The 15,024-nt window shown below is 41.5% G+C and overlaps 1 protein-coding gene across 1 annotated transcript in view; it reads right to left on the reverse strand.

Moving 5' to 3' along the window:
- atp8b5b (ATPase phospholipid transporting 8B5b) overlaps window positions 1-15,024 on the reverse strand; it is a 278,562-nt gene that overhangs the window by 103,659 nt on the left and 159,879 nt on the right. The window contains exon 13 of the mRNA XM_072571671.1: window positions 4,762-4,970. Coding sequence (XP_072427772.1) covers window positions 4,762-4,970 — 209 coding nt within the window. The remainder of the gene's footprint in view (window positions 1-4,761; window positions 4,971-15,024) is intronic.

Here is a 15,024-nt window from a genome sequence, read left to right on the forward strand (position 1 = left end):
GGCCTGTTCTGCGCTTCATTGTGCTATGTTCTGTGTTCTATAGTGCTGCAGGGAAAAGTTAGTCAAATGGAACTAGGTACAACTTTGGAATTTTCTTTATTCATTCATGGGCAGAGACGTCACCGTTAAACAGCATTTACTGTCCATCTCTAATTGCCCAGAGGGTAGCTAAGAATCAACCATATTGCTGTAGTTCACATGTAGGCCATACCATGTGATGACAGCAGTTTCCATCCTTGAAAGACGTCAGTGAATCAGATGGGCTTTCCCAAAAATTAACAATGGTTTCATGGTTATCATCAGACTTCTAATTCCAGATTTTTACTGAATATAAAATCCTTTGCCATGGCAGAATTCGAACTCAGGTGCCCAGAACATTATCTGTATCTCTGGATTAATAAATCAAGCAATAATACCACTAGGTCATCACCTCTCATTGTAATATTTCATATCTGACAGAAGTGTACTAAAGTAATAAGACATATCTTGATTGTATTAATTCATAGAAGAGTGCACTTCCTTCAGTATTTGCTGCCTCTTAAGTATTGTTTTGATTATATTGATTTTGGTTGTTACAATGCTTTCTTAAGATGAGAAATATTTTCCTTCAGGAATTTTGGGTGGTTGTTTGGGAAACTGATTTTTTTAAAAAAAAGATATCTACCTGAATCCTAACAAGGCGAACTTCCTTATGCTTCCATCCTAAACTATTTAGTTTAGTTTATAATGCAGGTCAATATTTCTTCTACCAAAGTGCATCACCTCACACTTCTCCCTACAATTCCATTTGTAACTTGACTGCCAATTCTGCTAATTATGGCCTATGACAGTTGATTGGTGTCACCTTGGATGTTAGCAACACCACCAAACTTAGAAATGTTGGCACATTTTAAAGTTTTACTCTACATCTGAGTAATTTTATACATCATGAAAGCAGCCATTGCAACACTGAACCTTTGGGAATAGCACATACTATCATCCACATTAGAAAATGACCATTGATCACAACTCACTGTTTTTTTACATCTCTATCAACCTTTTAACCAAAGTGAAAGTGATCCTTCTGTTTTATAAGTCTCAATTTTTAAAATTTAAATGTGATACTCAGTTAATATCTTTTTCAAAAAAATCATATAAACAGTGTGCCTTGTTTTCCTTTCATCTAACTTCTCTTTTACTTCATTAAAAAACTAAATTAATCAAGTAATTTGCATTTTACAGATCTATTCTGGCTCTCATGGCAAATGGAGAGTATTGCATCACCTCCTTGACCTACGTCTTATCGATAGTAAAAAGACGTTGGACAAATAGGAAGTGAGTTACTCAACAAAGCATTCCTAGCTTCTCACCTGTTTTGCTATAATGCCCCAGAGTCATTCTTCCAAATGAGATTTGCTCATGGGGAATCTGTGGAATACACACCGGTGAGGATTTGCCTGGGAAGATTAGATTAGATTCCCTACAGTGTGGAAACATGCCCTTCAGCCCAACAAGTCCACACCGACCCTCCAAAGAGCAACCCATCCAGACCCATTCCCCTACTCCCTACTAATGCACCTATCACTATTTAGCATGGCCAATTCACCTGACCTTTGTGACAGTGGGAGGAAATCCACGCAGACAAGGGGAGAATGTGCAAACTCCATGCAGACAGTCACCTGTGGCTGGAATTGAACCCAGATCCCTGGTGCTGCAAAGCAGCAGTGCTAACCACTAAGCCATCATGCTGCTCATACTCAAATTGCTTGGGCACCCAAAAGAGGCCAAATGCCAGTGTTAGAGTTGAGTACAACTATGGAAAATCCCAGGGTGTAAGGTATTATTTGGGCAAATAAACACTGAAAAAATTAAAAACACAGCGGTTTTTAAAAAAAATTTATTACTGAGAAATAGTAGGAAAATGAAACTGGTTCTCAGTGATGCTTCTTATGCAAATCTCTGTGATGAGTTCTCAAGCACAGGAGTGTCTATTATTTTTCTTGTAGGAAAAGGAGGTAAATGTAACCCTTTAGTCTGGGAAGCTAAAAAGATTAAAAGAGTAGGAAAAAGTACCTTAGCAACAGAAACCCTCGTTGTTGGTGTAGTGGTAGGTATAGTGCTTTTCTTAGTGAAAATATCGGAAGAAATTTCAGTAAGGGATTCAGCAGTAATACCCATTGAGTTCGACACAGATACTAAGTCATGATGGAATAACATACATTTCACAAGGTATGTGAATGAAAAATGACTAAGCATCAATATCACATTTTTAAAACAGATACTAGTGAATACACAAAGCTCCAAATTGAAATGGGTGGGTAACTGCAGTCAGATATTTGACTGTTTTACAAGGAAATAGCAAGCTCTAAGAAACTGTAGCGCATCATGGAAAAAGGACACTTAGAATTTTAAATTGCAAAGAAAATAATGGGAATAGCTGGCAGGTGGGACTAGATTGGGTTGGGATAGCTGGTTGGCATGGACAAGCTGTACATCTCTATGACTCTATGACGAATACAGGTAGACAACCCTTTATCCAAACTCCCAAAATCCGAAAATCTCCAAAATCCGAAGGTTTCTTGTGAAGTTTTAATCTCATTTACAAGGTTGTTTGGCACGCAACAGTTAACCCAACTCCACACCCACTCGATGCATGTCAGTCGATGCTGGCATGGCCCAGCACTGGCAGGATTCAATTCTGTCTCAGGGCCTGTTACTCACAGTGAGTCTGCTGTTCGGTAAGATTTTTCAAAATTCCACCGTTGAACTGTCACTTATTCCGAAATTCAAAAAATCCAAAAACCAGCTAATCCCAAGCATTTCGGATAAAGGATTGTGTACCTGTACATTGTCATTTCATATATTTTGTTTTGACTGTTTTTATTTTATATGTAAAATATATGTATTAATTTACTTAAAAAGAAAAGAATGAAATCAACTAATCAACTTAGTGGGCGGCACGGTGGCACAGTGGTTAGCACTGCTGCCTCACAGCGCCTGAGACCCGGGTTCAATTCCTGCCTCAGGCGACTGACTGTGTGGAGTTTGCACGTTCTCCCCGTGTCTGCGTGGGTTTCCTCCGGGTGCTCCGGTTTCCTCCCACAGTCCAAAGATGTGCAGGCCAGGTGAATTGGCCAAGCTAAATTGCCCATAGTGTTAGGTAAGGGGTAAATGTAGATGTAGGGGTATGGGTGGGTTACGCTTCGGCGGGGCGGTGTGGACTTGTTGGGCCGAAGGGCCTGTTTCCACACTGTAAGTAATCTAATCTAATAAGATCTAAAGGGATGCCTGAGACTTCATGGAATAAGGAGCAGGGATTAAAATACTGATTAAGGGTTAATTGGGTATGAATTACTTATATAAATATGGAGAGTACAGGCTTTGGGGTGTCAAGAGATAAGTAACATCTACATCTAACAATTGCCAGGCAGTGACCATCTCCATCCAGAGATAACCTAACCATCCCCTCTTGGTATTCAATTACATTGTAATCATTAAATACTCCACCTTCAACATCATGGAGTTACTGTTAGCAGAAATTGTCATATAATTGACTCATTTTCCCCAACAACTGCCTATCATCTATAATGAAGAAGGTCTGGTTACATGGAATGCTGTTGACTTGCATGGAAGATTATGATTCTAATAACACTCAAGAAGTTTACCACCATTCATGCTCAATAAAGCATCCCACTGCATTGACACCCAATTCATCAACTTAAACATTCGACCCTTTCATCATTGACACACAGTAGCAGCAATGTGTACTATATATGACACACTGTAACAACTTACCAAGGCTCCTTCAACTTTCTAAATCTGTGCCCGCTACCAACTACAAGGACCAGGGTAGCAGATGCATGGGGGTAATACCATCTACAAATTCCCTGCCAAGGTACAGAACAACCTGGCTTAGAAATGTATCACTGCTCCTTCACTGTTGCTGAATCAAAATCTTGGAACTCCCTCCCTAACAGCATTGTGGGTTTACTAACACAACACGGACTCTAGAAATTCAAGAAGGACCCTCACGACAACCTTTTCAAGAGCAATTATAGAGGACAATAAATATTGGCAGACCTGCAACATTCACATCCCATGAATAAATGAAAAAGGGATCTGGAAAATTCTGTGCAACTCTGGACCATATTATAGGAAAGATGTGAAAACATTAAAAAGATTTACAGAATTTCAGAAACAATTTACAAGAATGATTCAAGGAATGAGAAACTGCAGTTATGAGGACAGATTGAAGAAGTTGGAACTGATTCTCCTTCGAGAGAAAGACTAAAAGGTGATTTGATACAGGTTTTCCAAAACCATTAGTGGGCTGAATAGAATAGACAGAGAAGCCATTCACCATCCTGACTTGGAAGCATATTGCTACTCCTTTAATGTCACAGGGTCGAAATCCTGGAACTTCCTCCCTAACAGGGGGGAAGTGAGGACTGCAGATGCTGGAGACCAGAGTTGAAAAGTGTGGTGCTAGAAAAACGCAGCAGGCCAGGCAGCATCCGAGGAGCAGGAGAATTGACGTTTCGGGCATCAGCCCGAAACGTCAATTCTCCTGCTCCTCGGATGCTGCCTGGCCTGCTGCGTTGTTCCAGCACCACACTTTTCAACCCCACTTCCTCCCTAACAGCATTGGAGGCATACCTAAACAAAATGGATTCTAGCTGTTCAAGAAGGCAGCTCATCATCACTTTCCCAATGGCAATGGCTGAACCAGCAAAGTCCATATAACTGAATAAAAGTAAAAAAAAACTTGTTGCAATTCCTTACCATACATTTTGCCATTAATTGTGCATTTGTTGAATATCATGATATTCTGTGTCAGGGTCCCTGTTTTATCAGAGAATATATACTGGATCTGTCCAAGCTCCTCAGTTAATGTTGTCGTACGTGCTAATGCAGGAGTGTCCTTCTTTGGGTAATACATTTTGGAATCCCAATCAATGTAGAAGCTGCTGCCCAAGCGGATAACTTCAATGCTAGTGTAAAAAACACAGTTCAAAAAATCAATCATTTATTTTCTTTAAAATATTGACAATTTACCTTAAAAATGAAACAAATATCCATTGGGGTACTGCTTAAACATACAATTAAATTTAATTTTCCTTTTAATGATACATATTTCATTACAATAAGCCATGCTCTTAAGATATACTTGAAGTGCTCATACTTCCATCAGTTAGAACAAGAGAACCAGACAAACTAAACAGCATAGAAGGGGGCCATTCAGCCCATCTTGTTCATGATGAAACTAAAGATGTCAATGAAGAAATTAAAAATAATAAGATAAACTGATGAATAAATCACAAGGTGGATCAAAACATGAAAAGCAAAATACTGCAGATACTGGAAATCAGAAATAGGCAGAAAGTGGTGGAGAAACTCAATCAATCTAGCAGCATCTGTGGAGAGAAAGAGGATTAATGTGTTGAGTCTACAATTATTCTTCTTAAGCGTCAAAAACGTGTTGTCTTCCATGGCATAGCCATCTAGTTTCTCATTGTCAGCATGTTTAGGTTACATTAAGAAACATGGGCCACATTGATTTGTCTGTGAGCCAAAACATGGAACTGAAGTATAGTTATATTTTGTCACCTCCCAGTTGCTTGCTATTTCAACAAGCAATTCTTGAGGTACAAGTCATTCTCTGCCATTTCCACCACCTCCAGCAGGAGGCCACCACCAAACATACTTTCTCCTCCCCTTCTCTGTCAGCATTCCACAGGAATCATTCCCTTCATAACACATTCAGTAAAATCGATTGTCTCACAGGCAACATTTCTCCAGACCAGGAGGAAAGAACATCAAGAGAAAATTTTCAGAGAGAACACAAGTGTTTTGCTGTAGCAGGGATAGTTGTATAGCAGCTTTCAAACCTCAAAAGCTAGTGAAAGCTTAAACTAAAATCCTAGTTCTATGGGTGCTTGCCCCCACCCCATTCATGCTGCTTTTATTGTTCCAACCTTAAAGAAAAAAACCAAGGCCTCACAAGCTGTTTACTTTATTGGTTTGGACCAGATTGCTCTGACTTATTTTCTTCCTAGAACCTTTCTTACACCTATTAAAGCCATAGTGGCATCAAACCTCCCCCTTTTAAAAGAAAACCATCAATATACAGAGATGGCTTCACTTTTAAAAACCTTTACTTTTACATGATCAATGCACTACAATATATATACATTACACTGACTCTAAGCATGCAAGCATTCAATACTACAGTCCATTTCTTCCCACCACCAAACATCTCCATCTCCACTCATCAAAGTCGTGATGAGTCAGCAATTCTGCTTCTTGTCCTGCCACGTATATAAATTTAAAATTAAATGGCTGCATTAATAAGCTCCAACTAAACAGCCTGGAATTCTTATCCTTAATTTTTTCTAAAACTTTTAGGGATTATGCTTAGTACATTCAATTGTCTAAGACACTACCCAGGCAACTTAATTGTTGAAACATTACAACGCCAACACCAAACTCAATGTTTCCTTCTCAATTAGAGTCATGGAGATGTACAGCACAGAAACAGACTCTTCAGTCCAATCATCCACGGTGACCATATATCCTAAACTGACCTAGCCCCATTTGCCAGTATTTGGCTAATGTCTCTCTGAACCCTTTCTCTTCATACACACATCCAGCTGCCTTTTAAATGTAATCATTGCACCAGCCTCCACTACTACCTCTGGCAGCAATTCCATACATGCACCCACGCCCTGCATGAAAACGTTGCCCCTTAGTTCCCTTTTAAATCTTTCCCCTCTCACCTTAAACCTATGCCTTCTAGTTTTGGACTCCTCATTCCCGGGGAAAAGACATTTTGTCCACTTACCCAAACTACGCACCTCATGATTTTATAAACCTCAATAAACCACAGCATCCGACACTCCAGGAAAAACAGCACCAATCCATTCAGTCTCTCCCTAAAGCTCAAACCCTCCAACCCTGGCAACATCCTTGTAAATCGTTTCTGAACCCTTCCAAGTTTCACAACAGGTTAGGAACATGGCATCAATCTCAAAGGAGGGTGCCTGTAAACAGGAAAGTGACTTGAAATGTGTATACTTCAATGCAAGAAGTATACAAAATAAGGTAGGTGAACTTGCAGCGTGGTTGGTACCTGGGATTTCGATGTTGTGGCTATTACGGAGACATGGGTAGAACAGGGACAGGATTGGCTGTTGCAGGTTCCAGGGTTTAAGTGTTTTAGTAGGGTCAGAGGTGGGGGTAAAAGAGGGGGAGGTGTGGCATTGCTTGTCAAAGATAGTATTACAGTGGTGGAAAGGACGATGGATGAAGACTCGCCATCTGAGGTAGTTTGGGCTGAGGTTAGGAATAGGAAAGGTGAGGTCACCCTGTTAGGAGTTTTCTACAGGCCTCCTAATAGTCCGAGAGACGTAGAAGAAAGAATTGCGAGGATGATTCAGGAGAAGAGTGAAAGTAATAGGGTGGTTGTTATGGGGGACTTTAACTTTCCTGATATTGACTGGGAAAGCTATAGCTCGAGTTCGTTAGATGGGTCAGTGTTTGTCCAATGTGTGCAGGAGGGTTTCCTGACACAATATGTAGACAGGCCAACAAGAGGTGAGGCCATACTGGATTTGGTTCTGGGTAATGAACCAGGCCAGGTGTTAGAATTGGAGGTAGGTGAGCACTTTGGGGACAGTGACCACAATTCGGTGACTTTTACTCCAGTGATGGAGAGGGATAAGTATGCACTGCAGGGCAAGAGTTACAGCTGGGGGCAGGGAAATTATGATGCGGTGAGGCACGACTGAGGATGCGTGGCTTGGAAAAGTAGGCTTCAAGGCAAGGGCGCAATTGATATGTGGAGCTTGTTCAAGGAGCAACTATTGACTGTCCTTGATAAGTATGTACCTGTCAGGCAGGGAGGAAAGGGTCGTGTGAGGGAGCCGTGGTTTAATAAGGAATTGGAATCCCTTGTTAAAGGGAAGAGTGCGGCCTATGTAAAGATGAGGCGTGAAGGTTCAATTGGGGCAATTGAGAGTTATAAGGTAGTCAGGAAGGATCTGAAGAGAGAGCTAAGAGCAGCAAGGAGGGGACATGAAAAGTCCTTAGTTGGTAGGATTAGGGAAAACCCAAAGGCTTTCTATAGGTATGTCAGGAATAAAAGAATGACTAGGGTAGGAATAGGTCCAGTCAAGCATAGTAGTGGGAAGTTGCATGTGAAGGCTAAAGAGATTGGGGAGACACTGAATGAATACTTTTCGTCAGTATTCACTCAGGAACAGGACATTGTTGCCGATGTGAATAATGAGTCACAATTAATTAGAATGGACGGCTTTGAGGTATGTAGGGAAGAGGTGTTGGAAATTCTGGAAAGGGTGAAAATAGATAAGTCCCCTGGGCCTGATGGCATTTATCCTAGGATTCTCTGGGAAGCAAGGGAGGAGATTGCAGAGCCATTGGCCTTGATTTTTATGTCCTTGTTGCCTACAGGAATAGTGCCAGAAGACTGGAGGATAGCAAATGTGCTTCCCTTGTTCAAGAAGGGGAGTAGGGATAACCCTAGTAATTATAGGCCGGTGAGCCTCACTTCTGTTGTGGGCAAAGTGTTAGAGAGAATTGTAAGGGATAGGATTTATGAACATCTGGATAGGAATAATGTGATCAAGGATAGTCAGCATGGTTTTGTGAAGGGCAGATCGTGCCTCACAAACCTTATTGAATTCTTTGAGAAGGTGACTAAGGAGGTGGCCGAGGGTAAAGCAGTAGATGTGGTGTATATGGATTTTAGAAAGGCGTTTGATAAGGTTCCCCATGGTAGGCTACTGCAAAAAATTCGGAGGTATGGCATTGAGGGTGAGTTGGAGGTTTGGATTAGGAATTGGCTGGCTGGAAGAAGACAGAGTGTAGTAGTTGATGGTAAAGGTTCATCTTGGAGTGCAGTTACTATCGGTGTTCCGCAAGGATCTTTTTTGGGACCATTGCTGTTTGTCATTTTTATAAATGACCTGGAGATGGGGCTAGAAGGTTGGGCGAGCAAATTTGCGGATGATACGAAAGTCGGTGGAGTTGTTGATAGAGAGGAAGGATGTGGCAGGTTACAGCGGGATATAGATAAGTTGCAGAACTGGGCAGAAAGGTGGTAAATGGAGTTCAATGTGGGTAAGTGTGAGGTGATTCACTTTGGTATGAGTAATAAAAAGATGGGGTACTGGGCTAATGGTCGGATACTTGGTAGTGTGGATGAGCAGAGGGATCTTGGTGTCCATGTACACAGATCTCTGAAAGTTGCCACCCAGGTAAATAGTGCAGTGAAGAAGGCATATGGCGTACTGGCTTTTATTGTTACAGGAATTGCTTTCCGGAGTCCTGAGGTCATGTTGCAGTTATATAAGGCTCTGGTGCGGCTGCATCTGGAGTATTGTGTGCGGTTTTGGTCGCCATACTATAGGAAGGATGAGGAGGCACTGGAACGGATGCAGAGGAGGTTTACCAGGATGTTGCCTGGTATGGTAGGAAGATCGTATGAGGAAAGGCTGAGGCACTTGGGACTGTTTTCATTGGAGAAAAGAAGGTTTAGGGGTGACTTGATAGAGGTGTAGAAGATGATTAGGGGTTTAGATAGGGTTGACCATGAGAACGTTTTTCCATGTACGGAGTCAGCTATTACGAGGGGGCATAGCTTTAAATTAAGGGGTGGTATGTATAGGACAGATGTTAGGGTTAGATTCTTTACTCAGTGAGTCGTGAGTTCATGGAATGCCCTGCCAGTAGCACTGGTGGACTCTCCCTCTTTATGGGCATTTAAACGGGCGTTGGATAGGCATATGGAGGATAGTGGGCTAGTGTAGGTTAGGTGGGCTTGGATCGGCACAACATCGAGGGCCAAAGGGCTTGTACTGCGCTGTATTCTTCTATGTTCTATGTTCTAAAGTTCTTCCTATAGCAGGGAGACCAGAATTACATGCAGCATTCCAAAAGTGGTCCTGTACAGCCATAACATGACCTCCCAACTCCCATACTCAATGCACTGACCAATAAAGGCAAGCATAACAAACACATTCTTCACTATCGTACATACCTGTGATTCCACTTTCAAGGAACTATCAATCTGCGCTGCAAGATCTCTTACATCAGCAACAGTCCCCAGGACCTTATTGTTAAGTGTATAAATCCTGCCCTGATTTGCTTTTCCAAAATGCAACATCTCATATGATGTGAAATATGATGTGGAATATTTCTGTTGCTGACTATTCAGCTTTTTGGAAAAATACCCAATAGGCCTTTCTATCTTCTTGTCACTTCCTCGAAAAAGTACAGCACCAACGCCAACATCAGTTTTTATCAATAGTCCCTGGAATGTCGGAGACTGAGGGGTGACCCTACAGAGGTTTATAAAATCATGAAGGGCATGGATAGGATAAACAGACAAGGTGTTTTCCCTGGGATGGGGGAGTCCAGAACTAGAGGGCATAGGTTCAGGGTGAGAGGGGAAAGATATAAAAGGGACCAAAGGGACAACGTTTTCACACAGAGGCTGGTACGTGTATGGAATGAGCTGCTAGAGGAAGTGGTGGAGGCTGGTACAATTACAGAACTTAAAAGACATCTGGATGGGTCTATGAATAGGAAGAGTTTAGAGGGATATGAGTGCTGGCAAATGGGACTAGATAAGGTTAGGGTATCTCAGCGGCATGGACCAAAGGGTCTGTTTCCATGCTGTATATCTTTATGACTCTATGATAGTCACCTTGAATAGCTTTGAGTAATTAGGTGACTAATGCCAGAGCAATGGTCAATTCAGCTTTCAAGTTGTCAAATGCCTTCTGAGATTTCTCCGTCCATTGAAAGTTTCAACACTTTTTCAATAAGTCAGTCAGTGGATCAACCACATTGCTAAAATTCGGTACGTAATTCCGATATAAGCTAGTTAGTCCCAGGAATCATAGTACTTCCCTCTTCGTCAATGGTTTGGTAAACTCCCCAATAACCCAGATCCAGCAGTGATTCTTGCAACACAATGCTGGTCACAGGTCTCCAGTCCAAAAAGCCACCATCCACCACTACCTTCTGTCTCCTATCTTTGAGCCAATGGCTAGCTCTCCCTGTATTCCATGTGAACTAACCTTGCTAACCAGTTTACCATGTGGAACCTGGTCAAACCTATGCAATCTGGGCAAATGCGAAGTGATTCATTTTGGAAGGTCTAATTCTAGAGCGAGCTATACTGTATGAAGAGCCTTGGCAAAAGTTGATGAGCAGAGAGATCTGGGAGTTCAGGTCCATTGTACCCTGAAGGGAGCTGCATAGGTAGATAGAGTGGTCAAGAGGCATATGATATGCTTGCCTTCATCGGACAGAGTACTGAGTATAAGAGCTGGCAGGTCATGTTAAAATTGGACAAGACTTTGGATTGGCCGCATCTAGATTACTGTGTACAGTTCTGGTTGCCATATTATCAAAAAGATGTGGACGCTTTGGAGACGGTGCAGAGAAGGTTTACGAGGATGTTGCCTGGTATGAAAGGTGTTAGCTATGAAGAGAGGTTGAGTAGGTTAAGATTGTTTTCATTAGAAAAAAGGAGACTGAGGGGGGACCTGATTGAGGTCTACAAAATCATGAAGGGTGTAGACAGGGTAAATAGAGATAAGCTTTTTCCCAGGTTGAGGGATTTAATAACGAGAGATCACGCATTCAAGGTGAGACGAGAAAAGTTTAAGGGGGACATACACAGAAAGTACTTTACACAGAGGGTGGTAGGTGCCTGGAACACGTTGCCAGCAGAGGTAGTAGAGGCAGGCATGGTAGATTCATTTAAGGTGCATCTGAACAGATGCATGAGTAGGTGGGGAGCAGAGGGATACAGATCCTTAGGAATTGGGTGATAGGTTTAGACAATGGATTTGGATCGGCACAGGCTTGGAGGGTGTACATTTTCTTTGTTCTTTGTTCAATCAATTAATACTATTGTAAAATGTTCCTAAAATGTGAGAATATATATCAAGAATGCTGGTTTTATCACTGCCTGAAAGTTTCCAATTACCTGACATATATGACATATCTGGTAAGAATCAACCACATATCTGTGCAGTCCAGGCCAAGAAAAAATGTTTTTTCATTTTGTCTAGAGCTTTCCTTTCTCCTAAATGACCTTATACAGGTACCTCATGAGCTACCACTTTTCTACAACCACTGGTAATAAAACTTAATGAACTTTTGCCCATTTTTCATCACCTGAACATGTATTAGTCTCTGTTTTCTCATCAACACTTCATTTCTAAGATAGTAATAGTCTGGGATTTATTCAGATTATACTTCTGTGTATGCTGTTTGATACAACTGCTTTAGTGTTTCATCCTTCTGTTGTAATTTAGCTCGCTTCTCTGAACTAAAAATATTCATCTTGTTCTCTACCTGTCCTTGTTTTTTCTCAACAATTTGATCAAACATCGTCTCTGGTAATTGTTCTTCAATTTCCTTATCTTTATTCCGTGATTTCTACTCCTGTTTCAATCTGTAGCTATGTGATCTTGTTACCACACAGTCAGGTAAAATTCCAGGATGCACTTCCTGTAACACCTTAGTTGCCTGATTTTCCACTGTCTTTTCAACCACAGTTGTCATCACTCCCACCTGTGATCGAGCTATAACATTACCAAGGATAAACTGTATTTCTAAATCAATAATTTCTCTATTACTCAGACCACAACTTCACCACTTTTCACCAGACTCTCCAACCTCACTTTATATAATGGATCACTATTCTTCTCACCATGAATTCCAAATATCACCACCTTTTCTGACAACACTCCTTCTGAATTACGTATATTTTCAACTCTCAACACAAAAGACTGACTTGCTCCCATATCTCTTTAATTTTAAATTTCTTTACTTGCACTTCCTGGCACACATGAGTAAACCCCACCCATGCAAGAAAATTCTTTAAAAAGATCTCGCACTTTCTTTTCAACCAACTCCTGATCAGGTTGTACATTCTTCTGCAGCTTGTTAGCTTCCACTATGCTTTCCTTTACCACTTCAACAAAGCTCACTGACGTATGCTATTTTCTCACATTTGTGTTTCCACTGCTTTTTCTAAAACCACCAACACTGCGACTTCATGTGGCTTATTTTATGACAGTGAAAGTACCTGAGCTTTTTAACTTCTCTTTTCCCCTCACGTGTTTCCGTTTTACTGTGAGATAAACTATCCTCATTATCTTCAATGAGATCTCCTTATCCCTTACCACCTGAGGATTTATCTTTTCCCCAATTTCTATCCCTCACAGATCCAAGTTGATATCAGAAGCCAAACTTTGATTTCTGAACCAACTCTGAACCAATCTGCCATTTCCACTATTAACTTACAGTTTGAACTCTGCTCTTCCACGGAGTTCTCGCTACTTCAGGAACTGAATTTTTAAACTCTTCCAAAATAATTGTCTCTCCAAGAGCATCATATGTTTAATTTAGTTTCAATGCTTTTATCCACCTATTAAAGTTGCTTTGTTTGATCCTTTCAAACTCTATGTACGTCTGACCAGGTTCCCTCATTAGATTCCTAAAACATTGTCTTGTAGCACAAATAGCCAAGTTTCAGGTATTGAGACTGGCTCTAGTGCAATGAGGGGTACGTCGGGTTCCAAGAGATCAATTGTGTGAGAGGATTCTCTAGTCTAAGGTACAGACAGACGTTTCTGTGGCCAGCAGCGAAAAATCAGAATGGTGTGTTGCTTCCCTGGTGCCAGGATCAAGGATGTCTCAGAGAGGGTGCAAAATGTTTTCAAGGGGGAAGAGGGGCCAGCAAGAGGTCATTGTCTACATTGGAACCAATGACATAGGAAGGAAAAATACTGAGATTCTGAAGTGTGATTACAGAGAATTAGGCAGAAATTTAAAAAGGAGGTCCTCAAGAGTAGTAATATCTGGAATACTCCCAGTGCTACGAGCTAGTGAGGGCAGGAATAGGAGGATAGAGCAGATGAATGAATGGCTGAGCAGCTGGTGAATGGGAGATGGATTCACATTTTTGGATCATTGGAATCTCTTTTGGGGCAGAAGTGATCTGTACAAGAAGGACGGATTGCACCTAAATTGGAAGGGGACTAATATACTGGCAGGGAGATTTGCGAGAGCTGCTCGGGAGGATTTAAACTAGTAAGGTGGGGGTTGGGACCCAGGGAGATAGTCAGGAAAGCGATCAGTCTGAGACTGGTACAGTTGAGAACAGAAGAGAGTTAAACAGTCAGGGCAGGCAGGGACAAGGTAGGACTCATAAATTAAACTGCATTTATTTCAATGTAAGGGGCCTAACGGGGAAGGCAGATGAACTCAGGGCATGGTTAGGAATATGGGACTGGGGTATCATAGCAATTACAGAAACATGGCTCAAGGATGGGCAGGACGGGCAGCTTAATGTTCCAGGATACAAATGCTACAGGAAGGATAGAAAGGGAGGCAATAGAGGAGGGGGAGTGGCCTTTTTGATAAGAGATAGCATTATAGCTGTGCTGAGGGAGGATATTCCCGGAAATACATCCAGGGAAGTTATTTGGGAGGAACAGAGAAATAAGAAGGAGATGATCACTTTATTGGGATTGTATTATAGACCCCCTAATAGTCAGAGGGAAATTGAGAAACAAACTTGTAATGAGCTCTCAGCTATCCGTAAGAATAATAGGGTGGTTATGGGAGGGGATTTTAACTTTCCAAACATAGACTGGGACTGTCATAGTGTTAAGGGTTCAGATGGAGAGGAATTTGTTAAGTGTGTACCAGAAAAATTTCTGATTCAGTATGTGGATGTACTACTGGAGAAGGTGCAAAACTTGACGCACTCTTGGGAAATAAGGCAGGACAGGTGACTGAGGTGTCAGTGGGGGACCACTTTGGGGCCAGCAACCATAATTCCATTAGATTTAAAATAGTGATGGAAAAGGATAGACCAGATCTAAAAGTTGAAGTTCTAAATTGGAGAAACACCAATTTTGACAGTATTAGGCAAGAACTTTCAAAAGCTGATTTGGGGGCAGATGTTCGCAGGTAAAGGGACGGCTGGATAATGAGAAG

This window comes from Chiloscyllium punctatum, chromosome 1, assembly GCF_047496795.1.
Source record: "Chiloscyllium punctatum isolate Juve2018m chromosome 1, sChiPun1.3, whole genome shotgun sequence".
NCBI classification, from domain to species: domain Eukaryota; kingdom Metazoa; phylum Chordata; class Chondrichthyes; order Orectolobiformes; family Hemiscylliidae; genus Chiloscyllium; species Chiloscyllium punctatum.